This window comes from Podarcis filfolensis, assembly GCF_964270895.1.
Source record: "Podarcis filfolensis genome assembly, chromosome: 14".
Lineage (NCBI taxonomy): Eukaryota > Metazoa > Chordata > Lepidosauria > Squamata > Lacertidae > Podarcis > Podarcis filfolensis.
The window spans coordinates 16,604,113-16,619,613 of record NC_139616.1 but is presented as its reverse complement, the minus strand read 5'-3'; the positions used below and the strand labels follow the sequence as shown (position 1 = coordinate 16,619,613).

Below are 15,501 nucleotides of genomic sequence, written 5' to 3'. Positions count from 1 at the left end.
GTATTGGAAGACACAAGATCTACCCACCTTGGAAGAATGGCAGATGAAAGTGATAGACTATATGGGACTGGCGGAAATGACCGGCAGAATCCGAGACCAGGGAAAAGAGACGGTGGAAGAAGATTGGAAGAAATTTAAGGACTATCTTAAGAAACATTGCAAAATTATTGAAGGCTAGAACGATGTTGATTCAGAAATTAAGGAGTTAAAAGCTGTAATGATTATGTGATTAAGAAAAGAAAGGTTAAAAAGTACATAGAAATTAGGGAAAGGATTTGTTGAATTGACTTAATTAGAGAATGGAATACAGAAAGGGGAGGTATGAGGAGGTCGGGAAAGTAAGTTTTATGAATATAAGGGATGGAAACTATACCTGTTTTGTATGTGTGTGTTGTTGTTTTTTTGGATTGTATGTATTGTTATTGTTTTTGTTTTTATTGTTCTGTTTATTCTGTTTTATATAAATTCCTAAACCTTAATAAATATATTATTTAAAAAAATGAAGTTTTGGAGCTATTTTTAAGGAAATGCATAAAAATCTACTGGTAGTTAAGTGATTTCCTCCCAGCCACTGCTTCAGACTGCTGTATTCTGGCTATGTCCAGAAAATTCCAGACATATGGCAGCCCTGCCTGGACCACTGGGAGGCAGTTGGCAGAAAAACATCATATTTTTCCCTCGCTGATCCTTCTTGAGTAACTAACTGCCTGTAGATCTTCTCTCAAGCTTTACTTCCTTCTTACTGCTTCTTCAGTATTAAGTGTTGGACTCTCTTTTTGTAAGTTGGTTCTCAGAATAGCCTTGTTTGCCAGGAGTAAGAAACCTTTCTTTATTCTTTCAACCAGCAGTCTTAATGGACTATTTATTTCTGCTCTTCTCCGATATACACACACACACATGGAGAGAGACCATTTCAACTTGATTATTTGAGAAGATTTAATGTAATCTGAAGGAAGCTGTCCGTGCATCATGTGATAACAGTTCTGATTTACCGTGAATTGTATCAGATGCAATGTTTCCAACACAAGCATACAAAAACATAAATAAATAACAGATAAATAAGTTTGGAAACAGGAAGGAAGAAGTGCTCCCTTTGGCTCAATAAGGCAGTCTCGGTTTTCTAATAGCAGGAATCCTTCCCGGAAGGCATGGTGATATAAATATCTGGTGGTCACCAAGGAACCAAGTTTGTCAGTAATATTGACTGAAGAACGAGAAAGCGGAGATGAGTTTTGTCTTGATGTAGTGCAAGGCCAGCCAGGGACTCTTCTCTTCACCCAACTTTGCAAGGAAGCCATCCTGCAGTAGGGGAGAAGAATAACATTCTCATTAGGGGTCAATTTATTATGACAAAGTGCTGTTTGCTTCCCCGTACCAAGAGGCCAAATTGGTTTGAAGGAAAGTGCTCAGATTATCTTTCTTTTTAAGCCAAGAATATTGCAGGACAGTGCTACCTCGGGTTACGTACTTAATTCGTTCCGGAGGTCCGTTCTTAACCTGAAACTGTTCTTAACCTGAAGCACCACTTTAGCTAATGGGGCCTCCTGCTGCTGCTGCCGCGCCGCCGGAGCACGATTTCTGTTCTCATCCTGAAGCAAAGTTCTTAACCTGAGGTACTATTTCTGGGTTAGCAGAGTCTGAAGCGTCTGTAACCTGAAGCGTCTGTAACCCAAGGTACCACTGTACCCACTTTTGAATAGTGGAAAAGATGGACAAAGACCACAACTCTGCTGGATTCATAGCTCTTTATTGCAGCAGTTAGAACTACTCCTGGAAACAGACTGACTGCAACCTAGCTGGCTACTTTATATAATACTATGTAACTTGAAACAGTAACAACTCACAACTAGCTAACCAATCAGCGACAGTTTTCAATCCTTCATTTACATACTGGTGGCCCTGAGTGAGAACTGCCACTAATCTTAATACATAACAACCACCATTCTCTCTCTGCTAGCACAAGGGGGCCTGCACTAGTAGACAGGCACGTTTTTACATTGCAGGGCAGAGGAATCCAATACGATAGTCGTGCTAACTCATTGTGCAATGGAAAGCACAATCAATTGTGCAAGAAAGTTACCAGCGACCTGCTTATAGACTCTCCTGGACAGGGACATTCTGCTGGTGCAAAACATTTCCCCAGTGGGGAAAATATACTGCTGAGTGAGTTTGCCTTCGGCAGGAAAAGAACAGCCCTCCCCTCTTGTTTTGCATGTAGCGTGTGGAAATTCAGAGCTGGGCTGCCTTCAAAGCTGGAGGTTCTATTCCGCTATCATGGCTGGAATAAAAAGTTAGCCTCTGTGAATTTGTCAAATCTCTTCTTTTATTAAGGCGATTCAAGCCAAGCCAGCCAGCAGCAATTGTTGTATGGTAATTGTATATAGTAAGAGACGCGGGTGGTGCTGTGGATTAAACCACAGAGACTAGGACTTGCTGATCAGAAGGTCGGCGGTTCGAATCCCCGCGACGGGGTGAGCTCTCGTTGCTCAGTCCCTGCTCCTCCCAACCTAGCAGTTCGAAAGCACATCAAAGTACAAGTAGATAAATAGGTACCACTCCGGCGGGAAGGTAAACGGCATTTCCGTGCGCTGTTCTGGTTCACCAGAAGCGGTTTAGTCATGCTGGCCACATGACCCAGAAGCTGTACGCCAGCTCCCTTGGCCAATAAAGCGAGATGAGTGCCGCAACCCCAGAGTCGGTCACGACTGGACCTAATGGTCAGGGGTCCCTTTACCTTTACCTAATTGTATATATTGGGTGAAAATTTGCTTTATTTTATCTGACCTGCTTATCTCCATTGCTTGTCTCTTCAATTTAAAGTTCAAGCAACAACCGAATGATGCACAATCACGCATGCATGCACTGAACCCAGAAGTAGCCCCAAAACTTCATAATGGTGTCATGAAAAGGAGTGGAGCAGGGCGAAATGGAGCGGGCTTATGCACACTCGGCTAACACATGTGGGGGTCCAGAGCACAACCCCCACGCAAAACAAGGATTGCCTGTATTATAGAGAAGCACTGTAACAAGACACCATTTACAGTGCCAGCACTTGGCTATTGTTGTGCGACCTCAGAAAGCAATACAGTCGTACCTTGGTTGTGGAATGCCCTGGAAATCGGACATTTTGGCTCCTGAACACTGCAAACCTGGAAGTGAGTGTTCAGGTTTGCGAACGTTCCTTGGAACCAGAACATCCGGCGGGGCTTCCGTGGCTTCTGGTTGGCTGCAGGAGCTTATGCTGATTTTAACCCTCAGTGTCTGAGGGGGGAGGAGATGGTCTTTCAGGTATTTGGGTCCCAGTGCCAGATTAGCAAACTGAGTAGGCACCTTTTAGGAGCCCCGCAACAACAGAGCAAACTAATATTTGATACTGAAAGAAAATGACAAACCAGCTTTCTTAGTTCAATGTGAGGGGTTGGGTGAGATTTTGACTGCCTAGGGGCCTCCGCGGGGCTTAATCCAGTACTATAGGGACCCAAGTCATTTAGGGTTTTAAACAATGCCCAACTGAGGATGAGACCTAGTAACCGAAAACTAAGCAGCAAACTTACCCAGCCTCCATTTTCGCTGATCCACGTAGCTTTGGTGTTTATAAATTCAGTGACACAGTGGCAAATCGGTTCCACGTTTTCTCTTGTCAAAGGAACTCCGTGCTGTTGCAACTTCTTTGCGATAATTCCCGCGAAGACGAATATTGTCAAAATCCGTCCCCAGTTGGTGTTTCCGTCGGCAAATTCCTGTGCCATCACCTGGTTGAAAATGCCGCTGGCCTCCTCGACAGAACTGATTTTGATGGAGCGCCAAAGTGGCTTTATCTTCACTTCCACGTCTTCCTGAAGCGAAGGTGCTACTCTTGCCAAAACTTGGGCAACTCGACTCGGAGCAGCGTCCAATTCAGCATCCTCACAAACGTGTTTCAAGTAGTCTTGGACCAAAGTGTAAACAGACTGCAACTGGTTGTTTTCCATTGAGAAATGAGCACAGAGGGCAAAATGCAAGCTTTGACCTCGACAATACAGCTTCAAATGATTTTCAGGTTGCTTGAGAGCTGAACTTAGTAACTTCAGCCTTTTCATGCAATGGTTTCCTCAAAGGGGGTGGGGTGGAATTTTTCTCCACGCTTTCAAGAAAGTCCATTTGCATGCAGCTTGTGGCTAGGAAATGGAAGTTTCCAGCGTGGGGAAAAAACAGGTTTCTAGCTTAGACTTCCCCTAAAATGATTTATGAGTTCTCTAAATGCAGATAGAGGAACTGTTAAAAGTTACAACACAGTAGAACCTCGGTTGTCGAAAGTAATCCGTTTTGGAAGACTGTTTGACTTTCGAAACGTTCAACAACTGAGGCGCAATGGGTGGTCGGCAAAATCCATTGAAAAAATGGAGAAACATTCCTCAGAAGGCATTTGACATCTGAGGCACGTTCGAAAACGGAAGCATTCACTTTCGGGTTGTCGGTTTTCGGAAGCCGAAATGTTCGACTTCCAAAGCGTTCGACAACCGAGGTTCCACTGTATATTAAAAACCCAAGTAATCAGCAGCTGCAACCTGGCATATTAATGTTGCTAGATCAAGTAGGTTTACACAGGATCAGATCTGTGTACAAGACAATCAGTGTGTGTGTGTGTGTGTGTGTGTGTGTGTCTAGACACAGATAAGCATTGCTGCAAGCTGGTGTACCAGCACAAGGGTTCATAGAAATGTTAGCATCCTGATTTTGGCATGGCATCAGTTCCAAGACCTTACGCCAACCTCAATAATAGTACTTTGGAGTAAAGAACCAGAGCAGTGTAGTGATTGGATCAGAGTCTTGGATTAGGGCTGGAAATTCTCTGTTTGGTCATTTCAGATGACCTGGCTATCTTCCAGTCTAACCCACCTTGCAGGGTTGCTGTGAAGATGCTGTCAGTGAGGGTAAGGACCCCTGTGCATTGCCTTAAGTTCCTTGGAGGAAAACACTGGATATTTGGGGAATGGTCATAGGTCAGGGGTAGAGCATCTGCTTTGCAAACAGAAAGTCCAAGGTTCAGCCCCTGACTTCTCCAGGAGAGGCTGGGAGACACCCCAGTCTGAACCCTAGAGAGCCTAGTGAGATAGATGGACCAATAGGCTGGTGTGGAACAAGGCAGTTTCCCGTGTTCTTATGAATGCAGTTGATTAAATAAAAGTGTTGGGGAAAGCAAGCTATGTCATGTTCTGTTAACAGATGAGTAGGACCTCGCTGACTTCTGTTATAAGAATTTTAAGCTCTCAAATATAGAATAAATATTCATAAGGTAAAGGGACCCCTGACCATTAGGTCCAGTTGTGTCCGACTCTGGGGTTGCGGTGCTCATCTTGCTTTGCTGGCTGAGGGAGCCGGCGTACAGCTTCCGGGTCATGTGGCCAGCATGACTAAACCGCTTCTGGCGAACCAGAGCAGCGCACGGAAATGCCGTTTACCTTCCCGCCGGAGTGGTACCTATTTATCTACTTGCACTTTGACGTGCTTTTGACCTGCTAGGTTGGCAGGAGCAGGGACCGGGCAACGGGAGCTCACTCCGTCATGGGGATTCGAACCGCCGGCCTTTTGATCGGCAAGTCCTAGGCTCTGTGGTTTAACCCACAGCACCACCCACATCATAAATGCACACATAACAAAATGCATCTCTGGGTTATTTGTGGGGCATAGGAATTCGTTCTTTTTCCCCCATTCAAAATATAGTCCAGCCCACCACATGGTCTGAGGGATGGTGGACCGGCTCATGGCTGAAAAAGGTTGCTGACCCCTGGCATAGACCCTCATTTTTAAAGGGAAAAGGGAGATAAGGCTTCACCAAAAATGTTAGAATGCCACAAGTATGTGTCCTGGCCAGGCCTGCGTCCCTTACAGAGATTTTCATAGGAAACAGATGTTTCCCTTCAGACAGGATAAGTGGACCTCTAAGATGAGCAACTCATCCCTTGAGTGCAAGACTGCTGCTGAAAATGCTTTTAAATGTCTTTAAACCTGCCCAAAGTGCTTTGAAACTGTTTTAAAATACACATGGAGCCATACTTTAAGACCACCACCCCAGCCTGACTCCTCAAAACAGACCCTACCTAACAAAGGGAACATCTGACACCAAGGTTATAAGATATCTCTCATGTTGATGCTACTAAAGTGAAATATACCTCTGCATCTACATAATGAAGTGATTTGTTGCTACTGGGAAAGCTCCATCATGTCAGTGTGCTATAATGAATTTATTGCATTGGCTCAGACTTCACTAGATAAGTCTATCCAGTGCCGAGCTGGGAAAGCGTTGAGATAACACAAAGTCGGAATTTCCCGTTGTTCCCTTTTCAAATAAATCATTCCATAAACAGCCAATAGTGCTGATTACGCCTCGCCTCGCCGGGTTCCTCTTGCTGAGATGATCTAATTTGTGCAACTTTGCAAACTGATGAACTCGGCTCCTGTTCCCAACGCATCAGAAAAATAATTTATGTGAACGGCAAGGTGTTTGCTGCTGTCTCACAAAGGCATCAGCTGTGTGGGTGGGGATCATGACGGTTCGACACCAAAGCGTCTGCTTTGCGGAGAAGGACCCCAGGGTCAGGGCTGAGCCATAAGCAGCTGTCCCAAGGGAAATGGAAGCCGGTAACCAGGAGCCCTAAGAGGAGCTAGTCGGTGGCGGCAAAGGGGCGGAAGAGCAAGCCAGTGTCACGATCCAGTTCATGGACGATCAAAGTTGAAATATACCGTATTTTTCGCACGATTGGACGCACCGGACCATAGGACGCACCTAGTTTTCGGGGGGGAAATCAAGGAAAAAATATGATCCCCCCCCCCCCCCGCAGCTCTGGGAGCAGTGGACAGGCTGCACGCAGCCTGTGCGCTACTCCAAGACCTTTTCCCTGCTTTTGCGGGAGGTGGCAGAATTCCCCCACCTCCCGCAAAAGCCCACAGGAGCCCCACGTGACTCCTGCGGGCTTTTCGACCAGGAGGGAGAAGGGACTGAAACGGCCAGTCAGTCCCTTCTCCCTCCTTGGGGAAAAGCCCCCAAGAGCCGCTCGCTCTTTTAAGGGTGCGCGGCTCCTGCGGGGTTTTCTAGGAGGTGGGGGAATTCCCCCACCTCCTAGAAAAGCCAGCAGAAGCCGTGGAGCCCCTTTAAAGAGCGCACGGCTTTTGCCTGCTTCTGCGGGAGGTGGGGGAATTCCCCCATCTCCCGCAAAAGCCCGCAGGAGGGAGAAGGGACTGACTCGGCCAGTCAGTCCCTTCTCCCTCCTTGGGGAAAAGCCCCCAAGAGCCGCTCGCTCTTTAAAGGGTGCGCGGCTCCTGCGGGCTTTTCTAGGAGGTGGGGGAATTCCCCCACCTCCTAGAAAAGCCAGCAAAGCCGTGCAGCCCCTTTAAAGAGCGCGCGGCTTTTGCCAGCTTTTGCGGGAGGTGGGGGAATTCCCCCATCTCCCGCGAAAGCCCACAGGAGGGTTGGAGAGTAGCGGGAAGGCGTCGCGCGCCTCCCCGCTGCCCCCCATCCTCTGGGGCTGGCGATGGGGGAAGCGCTGCTTTCCCCACCGCCAGCCTAAAAGAGCAGACTCTCCTGGCTTCAGCCGAAGCAACGCGAAGCCTCCGGAGCGCAGGCTTCGGAGGCTTTGCCTTGCTGTCGCTGAAGCCAGGGAGCCTGCATTCGCTCCATAGGATGCACACACATTTCCCCTTCATTTTTGGAGGGGAAAAAGTGCGTCCTATAGAGCGAAAAATACGGTACTCGGAGTCGAGAGTGGATTTCATGCTCTTTATTCAGCTCATAGTGGTGAGGAGGAATGAAAGTTTCCCCAAAGTATCTGCTTTATATGCATTATTTACACAATGGGCTGCACATGATTGGCTAATTCCAGAATTCTCCCGTAGGCCAATCAGGTTGTGGATTCACTTCCATCTGGAGCTGGATTGGGTGGCTCCTGCAGACCAATCATACTGCTGCATTGTTCTAGGACCAGTCAGACTGCTGCATTCTGAATCCTATTGTTCTAGGACCAATCAGACTGCTGCATTTTGGATCCTATTCAACTCAGTACACAACAGAAGTCCTGGCTGGGGACATCGGGACCGGGGGCAAGGTGGCGGGGTGGGAGCAGGAACGGGGGTCCAGAAGCCAGGAGTCAGGAAGCCAAGAGTCTGAGGGTCAGGAAGCAGGGAGTCAAGAAGCCGAGGTTCAAGGATCAGGAAGCAAGAAGCCAAACACAGCAAGGCAGACAGCGTGTTGCTGGAGCAAAGAGCCGAAGGGAAATGCTGACCTTATATCCCTCCCTGGCTCTTGCCACCAGGTGCTGTGAGTTACCAATGGCCTCACCTGTGAGGCCATGCCTTGCCTCTTCAGAACAAACTTAGGAAGGCCCCAGTCCTGTAAAGTCCTATTGGTCACAGGGCCTGGCTCCTGCACACACACACCTGACAGCAGGACAAGGCAGCTACTGCTGCAGCTGAGCAGTAGACAATTGGCTTTGCATGCAGAAAGTCTCAGGCTTAATCCTCAGCATCTCCTGGAAATCGGCTGCCAGTCAGTGCAAGCAATTCTGAGTTCATTGGATTCTGTAAAAGGCAGCTTCTTATGAACCAGGAAAATCAAGGTAGAACTCGGCCAAATTTTACTCAAGGTAGACCCACTGAAATTAATGGACCTAATTTAGGCCACATCTGCACAACACCTTTATGTAATTCACACATGTAATTCAAAGCCAAAGCAATAGGTAAAGGTAAAGGTACCCCTGACCGTTAGGTCCAGTCGTGGACGACTCTGGGGTTGTGCGCTCATCTCGCTCTATAGGCCGAGGGAGCCGGCGTTTGTCCGTAGACAGCTTTCCGGGTCATGTGGCCAGCAGGACTAAGCCGCTTCTGGTGAACCAGAGCAGCGCACGGAAATGCCGTTTACATAGGTATCAACTTTCAGATTTGAAAATAAGGGATCAGCAGCCTCGAAAATAAGGGATCAGCACAGTTTACCTTCCCGCCGGAGCGGTACCTATTTATCTACTTGCACTTTGACATGCTTTCGAACTGCTAGGTTGGCAGGAGCTAAGACAGAGCAACGGGAGCTCACCCCATCGTAGGGATTCAAACTGCTGACCTTCTGATCGGCAAGCCCAAGAGGCTCAGTGGTTTAGAACACAGCTCCATCCACTGAAATTAATTAATTAATTAATGGACCTAAGTTATGGCCCACATCTGCACAACACCTTTATGTAATTCACATGTGTAATTCAAAGCCAAAGCAATACTTAACCGTAAAATGACATTTTACTGGTTACATTTTATCCTGCCTCTTATCTCAGTTATCTGGTGTTGTTGTGGTTTTTTTTTAAAAAAAAATCCAAATTACACAACACACACTAATTTATATATACAGTGGTACCTCGTGTTATAGACGCTTCAGGTTACAGACTCCGCTAACCCAGAAATAGTACCTCAAGAACTTTGCTTCAGGATGAGAACAGAAATAGTGTGGAGGAAGCGGGAGGCGCCATTAACTAAAGTGGTACATCAGCTTTAAGAACAGTTTCAGGTTAAGAACGGACCTCCAGAACGAATTAAGTTGTGTGTGTGTGAGAGAGAGAGATTGGTTATTGGTTATTGGTTTGCTTTGTTCTTGTGTTTTTATTTTGTGCTCTTATGCTGTGAACAGCCCTGAGATCTTCTGATGAGTAATAATATAATATTGTGTGTGAAAAACAAATCCAATATGTATAACTCAGAAGAACGTAACAGTAATAAAACATAGATTTATTGCAACACACGACAGGATCTGGTTTCCTTGCATTATTTCACCCCCTCCTTCCATGCCTTAAAAATAAATAAATCTATTGTCAGATTCTTGGTGGGGAGAATGAAAAAGAAATCGCATTTTGCGAGGGGGAGTCCCTGCTCTGCTGCTGCCCTGATCACATACTTAGCCTGCCTGATCCAGCAATGATCAGGCAATTTATTTACCACCAATTGTGTGATACCACCAATTTATTTATTTATTGGTGCTACAGAGCAGGAATGCTTCTCCAGATGGAAATAATGTGATCATGTTTGGGAAGTGCTACAGAATGATTCATAAACCTAAATGGTGGCTGGATGGTTCAGTCTAAATTTGCCACTTGTGAACTATTATGGTTTCGATGGCATGTTACTTGCACGTAAAAAATGTTCCTGTCTGGAAGGGCCCAGAATCTCATGGATAGGATATGTGACTTTTAAAGAGGGTGTTCACATTGCAAGTTTTGTGTTGGCTTACTCTGTGTAGCACTGCCACCTGGCAGCAACTCACAAGTTAGCAGGTCAAACACCGGCCCTCAAAAGCAGAAGAAAATGCATTTTTTAAAAAAGATCTGTTACAAGCTGTGTTTAGTGACAGATTGGGAAAATCAGGAACAGAGTTGTGCAGACCACAATCTCACACTGTCGTATGATTTAGAATGATAGACTGCTAGAGCAGGAGAGGGTGTTGTATGCCATCTGAACCAGTTTCTTGGCTAGCCCCCTCTCTGGACTCAGCTACATTAGTAAAGAAACAGCTATTTGAATGCGCTATAATCATGCAACACCAGATGGCGCCAGGGTGCAGGAAAATTTTATACACAATTTTCCATAGGGATTTCTTTCTTTTGTTATAACGATCTAATTTCTGACTTATTTATATCATCCTCCCCCCACCCCTGTGTCTAGATCCACCTTCTCTTTTCCTTTTCCCAGCAGAGAAAGAATTATTGGTTCCAACAAGCATTGGGCTGCTGTGGCAGGGTCTTCTGAGGGTGGGTGTTGCATGTTTTGTGTTTGTGCTTTTATATGGTTTCAAACAGTGCTGCTTTTCTAGAAAAAGGGTGCCAGAAATCACCATGAACGCCTCTTATAATGGCTATGGTGCCCACCTGAGAGGTGCCAGAACTGAGTTCCAGTGAGATCTAGCTGAAAGAAAAGCTCTGGTATGCTATTTTTAATAGGGTTACTAATTTAAATTGTTGTCCAATGTGTATATTTACTTGCATCTGTTTCCATTTAAGCTGTGAACTGCCTTGGGTACTGGGAGAAAGGCAGGACATTAGTTAGATTAATAAATCCATTCTTTCCATGTCCCTTGTTCTACCATTTGAGTGTTCCCTTTGTTTTTCCTTTTGTGTGGGAGAAGGCAGTCTGTCCCCTTCCCAAAACCTGGTAAGTGGTAGATGAGGAGGAAGAGGGGCTCCTGGAGAACAAATAATAATAATCAGTGCTTTTTTACCGGGGAGACGCAGGGGGGCGCAAACCCCTAAACATTTTGTGAATCTTTGTACTCTTGTCCATTTACTGTATTCATTTTTCCCAATTTGAACTGTCTAGGAGGGAACACTGCGATTGGAGGGAGGGAGGTAGCAAGGCAGACACATTGCCAGATTAAACCTTGTGGAGGCCCCTAGGCAGTCAAAATCTTGGGGCAGGGGGCTTGCATTGAACTAAGAAAGCTTGATTGTAATTTTCTTTCAAGATCCAATCAATATTATTTTGATCTGTTGTCGCCGGGCCCCTAAAAGCCCATAGGCCAGTGCCTGCTCTATTTATATAGTAATCCAGCACTGGGCAGACAGATGGATCAATGGAGGAGAAGGGGAGGCGGTGCAGAGCAGACTGTGATGTACTGAAGTTCTCACCCTGGGCCAGCAGGGGTATACTGTTGATAGTTTTCACTCAGGTCCACATATGCAAATAAGGGATTGAAAATGACATTCAGGGATTGGATAGTTACAGAAAGTGGTTACTGTTGCGTTGTAGTGGAGCTCTGTATAAGCAGGCTGGCGGAACCCTTCAGTTCTGTTCTGTTCTGGCCTGTGAATAAACAAGAGCTGTTTGAAGAATCGCTGTGTCGTCTGATATGTTCACCCACAACTTAACACAGACCTAACTCCGAGGGCTGCAGAAGAAGTCACTGGCGGACTTCTTTTTGAGTTTCTGGTCCATGGTCTCTCCTTGGCTTCAGAGGCGAAGATACATCTCCTTGCCAATGGCTCAAGGGAGCCAAAGTACTCCTCTGCAGGTATCAAATGCCCTGCAGTAGAATTGCACACACCAGCCATGGACATCAGCGGCCATTAACTTCAACGGCCATTAAGTTTAGGAAGCTTCCGATTCAATCTGGCGGAATTGTTTCAGCATAGATTGCTCCTCTCCCTCTGTCCTCTTAATAGTGCCTTTAATCTATGCAGGAGGATTCTATTAAGTTAAACATTTGTATGTCTGAAATCAAGCTACATATCTCCTGGCAATGTTAATGGGTGTCCCACCGCTAAATCCCTGTGCGTCGAGTGCTAAATGCTTTTGCCTAATGATCCTGCTTGAGTCTAAAAACAAATGCTTGCGAACATTTGCAAGTTAAAACTGATTCCGTTCTTGGGTCTCCCTCATTTAATTATCCGGCAAGCTACACAGGGGGCATTTTCCAATATTAACATCTAAACCACACACATTCCTTCTCTGTGTGTGTTTGTGTGTGTAGACTCTGAGTAAGGAAAAGCAGACAACATAGGGAGTATATTATATTTCTGGGCTACACTGAAATGTAATGGGGCATGCAGCCTGAACCTATGCATGACTACCCAGAAGTGGAACTGAAAATTCAATTGGGCTTATTCCCCACCCGCCCCCCAAAAGGGTGCGTAAGAGATTGACAGTCTTCATATGCCCAACTTGGGCTGGATTGTGGTCAGGGCCGGATTTAGGTTTGATGAAGCCCCAAGCTACTGAAAAAGAGGGGCGTGGATGGTGCTGTGGGTTAAACCACAGAGCCTAGGACTTGGATCAGAAGGTCGGCGGTTCAAATCCCCATGACGGGGTGAGCTCCCGTTGCTCGGTCCCAGCTCCTGCCAAACTAGCAGTTTGAAAGCACGTCAAAGTGCAAGTAGATAAATAGGTACCGCACCAGCGGTAAGTAGATAAGTAGATAAATAGGTACCGTGCCCTTTTGCGCATGCGCACAGCACGATTGAGCGCTTCTGCGCATGCATGCACGGCAAAACCCGGAAGTATACACTTCTGGGTTTGCCACGTTTGCAAATCGAAAGTTACGTAACCCAAGGGTCCACTGTATTTTGGAAATGTACATCCAGGTTTTTTTTCCCTTTAATTTTTTTGGGGGCCCACAAGAAAGTTGGGCCCTAAGCTATAGTTTGTTTAGCTCATACGTAAACTCGGCACTGATTGTGGTAGACTAGGAGCAGCCAACATGGTGGTCACCTCTAGATGTTCTTGGACTATAACTGCCAACCGTCTCAGCCAGCATGACCAATCGTCAGAGATGGCCGGAGTTCTGTTAGCATTTATATTGTATTTGTTAGGAAATGTATTTTACAGAGAATAAATTGTACTGGGGGGAAGAAAACCAATGTAATGTAATGTAATGCAGCAAAATCTTGTGACCACATTTAAGGTCACAGGAATGTTGACCCTACATGACTTCTTCCTGGCTCTGTTGCTGAAGGTGAATATTGGGGGTGGGGGGAGAAGGTTTTTTAATTCATTTTTTAAAATAAATTTTATTTTTGCTTTTTCTATCTTACATAAACAAATGAAATTAAAAACATAAACATATAATCCCTTCTGACCCCCCCCCCTTTTGTGGATCTTTGAAGGACCCAAGTTCAAATCTTCACCCACCCATGAAGCTCACGGGATGACCCTAGGCCAGTTGTCCCCCCCTCAGCACACTCTATTTTGCAGGGTTGTGGCAAGGCTACAATGGAATTTCTGGACTGTACCATAGCAGCTCATGTGATTTATTTCATTTTCATCGTCTGCACTAATGGGAAACTCATTCTGCGAGTACCAAAACTAGCACAGCGAAAGTACCACCACCCACACAGAAGAGGATGTCAGCATGCTTGAGGAAAACCCCGAGGTCTGCAGAAGTACAAAAAAAGTTGTGAGGTGTTTTTATTTTCTTTTTTAATGAAAGGAGCTATGGTGGCCGACGTAGTGCCCTCTGGGTCCTAGCGGTCCATTTAAGTATCACATGTGTTCTATTGGCACAGAAATGGAAACAAGAAGAACTACCGACGAAAGAAAAATGACAGACAAAATTAATGGACTATGCAGAATTAGATAAGATGACAGGAAGGATCCGAAACTGCGGCTTCTCAGAGGACTGGTGTAAATATTTGAACTATTTGAAAAGCAATTGTAATAAACAGATTACGCAAGTAGTATTGCAAGAAGTTTTGTAAGGAGGACTATGTGAAATATTGCAGAGAAGATTATGAAGAGAGTTATTAGGCAAGGACAATTAAAAGTAATAGAGAAATTAAGAAATGTAGATTAAGTGATAAAGATTGAAAAATCTTCAGATGTGGTTGATGCAAGTCCAAAACATTGTATAAGACAAGAAAATATGTTATATGATTGTTGGGAATGATATGTTATATATATATATATATATATATATATATATATATATATATATATATGTTTGTGTGTGTGTGTGTACACACACACACACACACACACACACACACACACACACACTGTTAGGGAGAGGCAAACGGGAAAAGATGAAAGGACAGAAACCAGCAGTTATACAGAGCCTAGAGAGATTATCAGCAGCATGTCGTCAGACAGTCAGTCTGACGAAGAGGAGGAGGAGTGTGAGCCTGGGACTAGCCATGCTGTACACAGAGGAAATAAGGGGAGGAGTTTTCGCAGATTTGCCTGCTGGGTAAAGAAAAGAAGGAAGTAACATTAGTGGGAGCAACTGCGCACAAGGGGAAGGAGGTTAATGGAAACGCTGGAGATGTACGTTTGAACTTTGTCAAATAAATCAAGTGTTTGGAACTGGCTGGGAGCCCGGAGTCTTATCTATGGCCAGCTGGACAGCACTAAGCCTCTGACAGACACACACATATAAAAGTTTCACATGTTTATATATATATATAAAGTTTCACATAAAAAGCCTCGTTTGTGTTCATTGATAAGTCCCAACCCTTGTGTCCCATTTTGCTACATTTCAATTTCACTGTGTTCATTTGTAAGTCCCATCGTTTCTGCCTCGTTTTTGTTTGTGTAAGTTTTGCTTGTTTTCCTTCGCATTACTCTGGAATAAAAAAGAAACCTGTATGGAAATTTCATATCAGAATGCACATTTTTGAATGCGTTTTCTCACAAAGTTCACATTTCTGAATGTGCATTATTTTAAAGCGCATATTTCTAAACGGATCTTATCTTTATAAGACATGGGTTCTGTTCTGCTTTCATAGTCGATGTAGGCTTATCAAAATCAACACTTTTTAAAAAAAAACTTTATTGAAAGTTCAAAAAATACATAATTATATGTGCACTAAACATGGTAAAGTGAAAATAAAAAAGAGAAACAGAAAAAGAGAAACAGAACCCGTGTGGAAAGGAAAATAAAGGGGAGAGAAGGAAAAACCAAAACTGTATACATATTTTACAAAGTTGTTATTGTACTTCACCAGATCTTAAACTATTACAGTATTAAGAATGGATTCCAAATATCATTGAATTTGTCCATGGCAA

The 15,501-nt window shown here is 44.9% G+C and overlaps 1 protein-coding gene across 1 annotated transcript; it reads right to left on the bottom strand.

The window, feature by feature from the left end:
* Positions 1-911: 911 nt before the first annotated feature.
* On the bottom strand, positions 912-5,211 carry BCL2A1 (BCL2 related protein A1). The gene is made up of 2 exons (XM_083587069.1): positions 3,555-5,211; positions 912-1,299 (listed from the first exon to the last, which is right to left on the bottom strand). The coding sequence occupies exons 1-2, from the start codon at positions 4,077-4,079 to the stop codon at positions 1,192-1,194; spliced, it is 633 nt and encodes a 210-aa protein (XP_083443195.1). The 5' UTR covers positions 4,080-5,211; the 3' UTR covers positions 912-1,191.
* Positions 5,212-15,501: the final 10,290 nt, after the last annotated feature.